The following is a 1,675-nucleotide window of genomic DNA, read 5'->3' as shown; positions in this document are numbered from 1 at the left end:
AAAATTTCTAAGTGTTTTGGCGCGAAAATATTGAAGGCGTTGAAAATTGGGAATTTTTGAAGAAAATAATTTTAAAAGAAAAAGACTGGATGGCAATTGCGCCTGGCGAATTTAAAAGAAAAAATAAGAATTTTTGGAAAACTTTTATACAAATTTTAAAAACATTGAACTCCAAAAATATTGAGATATTTTATAATGTAAATTTATGACATTGTGTGGAAAATGCATAAATAAATATTTTTGAGCGCCTTAGTAAAAGTCACAAAAAGAGGAGAAACTAGAGACTTATAAATAATAAAAAAAATTTATTACAAAAAGAAACTGAGTTAAAAAAATATGAAAAATTTGGGAACTTTAGTGAAATAAAATATATAAAAAAACTTGGAAAACAACAAAACAAACACAAGGTATAAATGTATGTATATCGGCTTAAAAAACTTTAAAATATTATAAAAAACAGATATATTCAAATCGACGAATATGATTTCTGAATAAAAAATACATTTGGGAAAAATATATGTATGAGGTTTTCACTCACACTTACAAGAAACTTTAGAAAACAAGTGGAAAAATTTTTAACTTAAATATTCTTTTTACAAAAAATTCTAATGCTGCAAAAAATTTAACTGCTGAGCGCGTGGATGTGCAAAATATAAATAAATACACTATATAAAATTCCGTCTTTTGGAGCCAAAATAAAAATCCATAAAGATAAACAAAATTAAAATATAATTAAATAAAGTGAAAACAGAAATCCCTTCAACTGCAACATGGCCATCGCTTACTTCATACCCGATCAAACCAAGCTGCTAGCGGCCAGCAGCGCTCATAGCAACCACAACAACGGGAGCAGCGGAGCCGTTGGCGGCGGCGGCGGCGGCGGTGGAGGCGGAAGCGTTGGTGGCAACACTAACACGAGCGCATCACCGACGGCTCAACAACATCCGCAAGCTGCGCACAATTCAAGCAGTGGGCACAACACCAGTCATCACCTTCATAACAGCAGCAACAGCAATAACAACTTTCGCGCCAACATCACCATACCGTTGAGTGCCTATAGCGCCACAGCCGCCAATTCGGACGCTGGTTGTTGGGAGCTGTTGACGCAAATATTCTGCCATGCATTGCGCTTTTGCCATCAATCCGAACGCCATCCGGCGGTAATACAAATATCATTAGAAATCAGCAGCACCGGATCGCTGGGAGCCACCACAGTGCAAGTGGGTGCGCAAGCGGCGCCTGTGCAACAGCAGCAGCAACAAGAGGCGCAAGTGCAGCAGCAGCAACAGCCATCTCAAGCTGCTTCAACGGCGGTGCCACAAAATGCGTCCACACAAACGCTGCAACAAAATGCGACTGCCGCAGGTGTGGAACGGCCGGCGATTAGTGAAGAGACACCCGCGGCGGCGGCAGCGGTGTTTAGTAGAAATCTGGAGCCTGGAACGCACAAGCCGCCGGCGAAAAGAAATTAAGACGAGTGAGTAACTATTCTGAATATTGTCGGCATAGCCTTGCTAGTTACGTACAGCAACAACGCATCGAAGCTCCTCCGCTGAGTTGAAAGGGAGGCAAAAAAAAATCTTGTAAAAGACCATCATTAAGCTCAATCAAAGCGCATTGTGATTCCATGGAAAGTGACGCATACTTTACATACTCATATACAGTTTAAGTTATT

The 1,675-nt window shown here is 39.7% G+C and overlaps 1 protein-coding gene across 1 annotated transcript; it reads left to right on the top strand.

The window, feature by feature from the left end:
• The first annotated feature begins 770 nt into the window (after window positions 1-770).
• Window positions 771-1,472, top strand: LOC118752572 (cell death protein Grim-like). The gene has a single exon (XM_036487472.1). It carries the CDS (start codon window positions 771-773, stop codon window positions 1,470-1,472), a length of 702 nt encoding a protein of 233 aa, XP_036343365.1.
• The last annotated feature ends 203 nt before the right edge of the window (window positions 1,473-1,675 follow it).

The sequence above is a fragment of the Rhagoletis pomonella genome, unplaced genomic scaffold (genome assembly GCF_013731165.1).
Source record: "Rhagoletis pomonella isolate Grant_MI unplaced genomic scaffold, Rhpom_1.0 Rhpom_scaffold_01661, whole genome shotgun sequence".
Taxonomy (NCBI): domain Eukaryota; kingdom Metazoa; phylum Arthropoda; class Insecta; order Diptera; family Tephritidae; genus Rhagoletis; species Rhagoletis pomonella.
Note: the sequence above shows the minus strand (reverse complement) of the source record. Positions and strands in the feature narration are given on the sequence as shown.

Bases quoted from the DNA above. Each gene is read 5' to 3' on its own strand.
- LOC118752572 (XM_036487472.1), top strand. From the start codon at position 771: ATGGCCATCGCTTACTTCATACCCGATCAAACCAAGCTGCTAGCGGCC.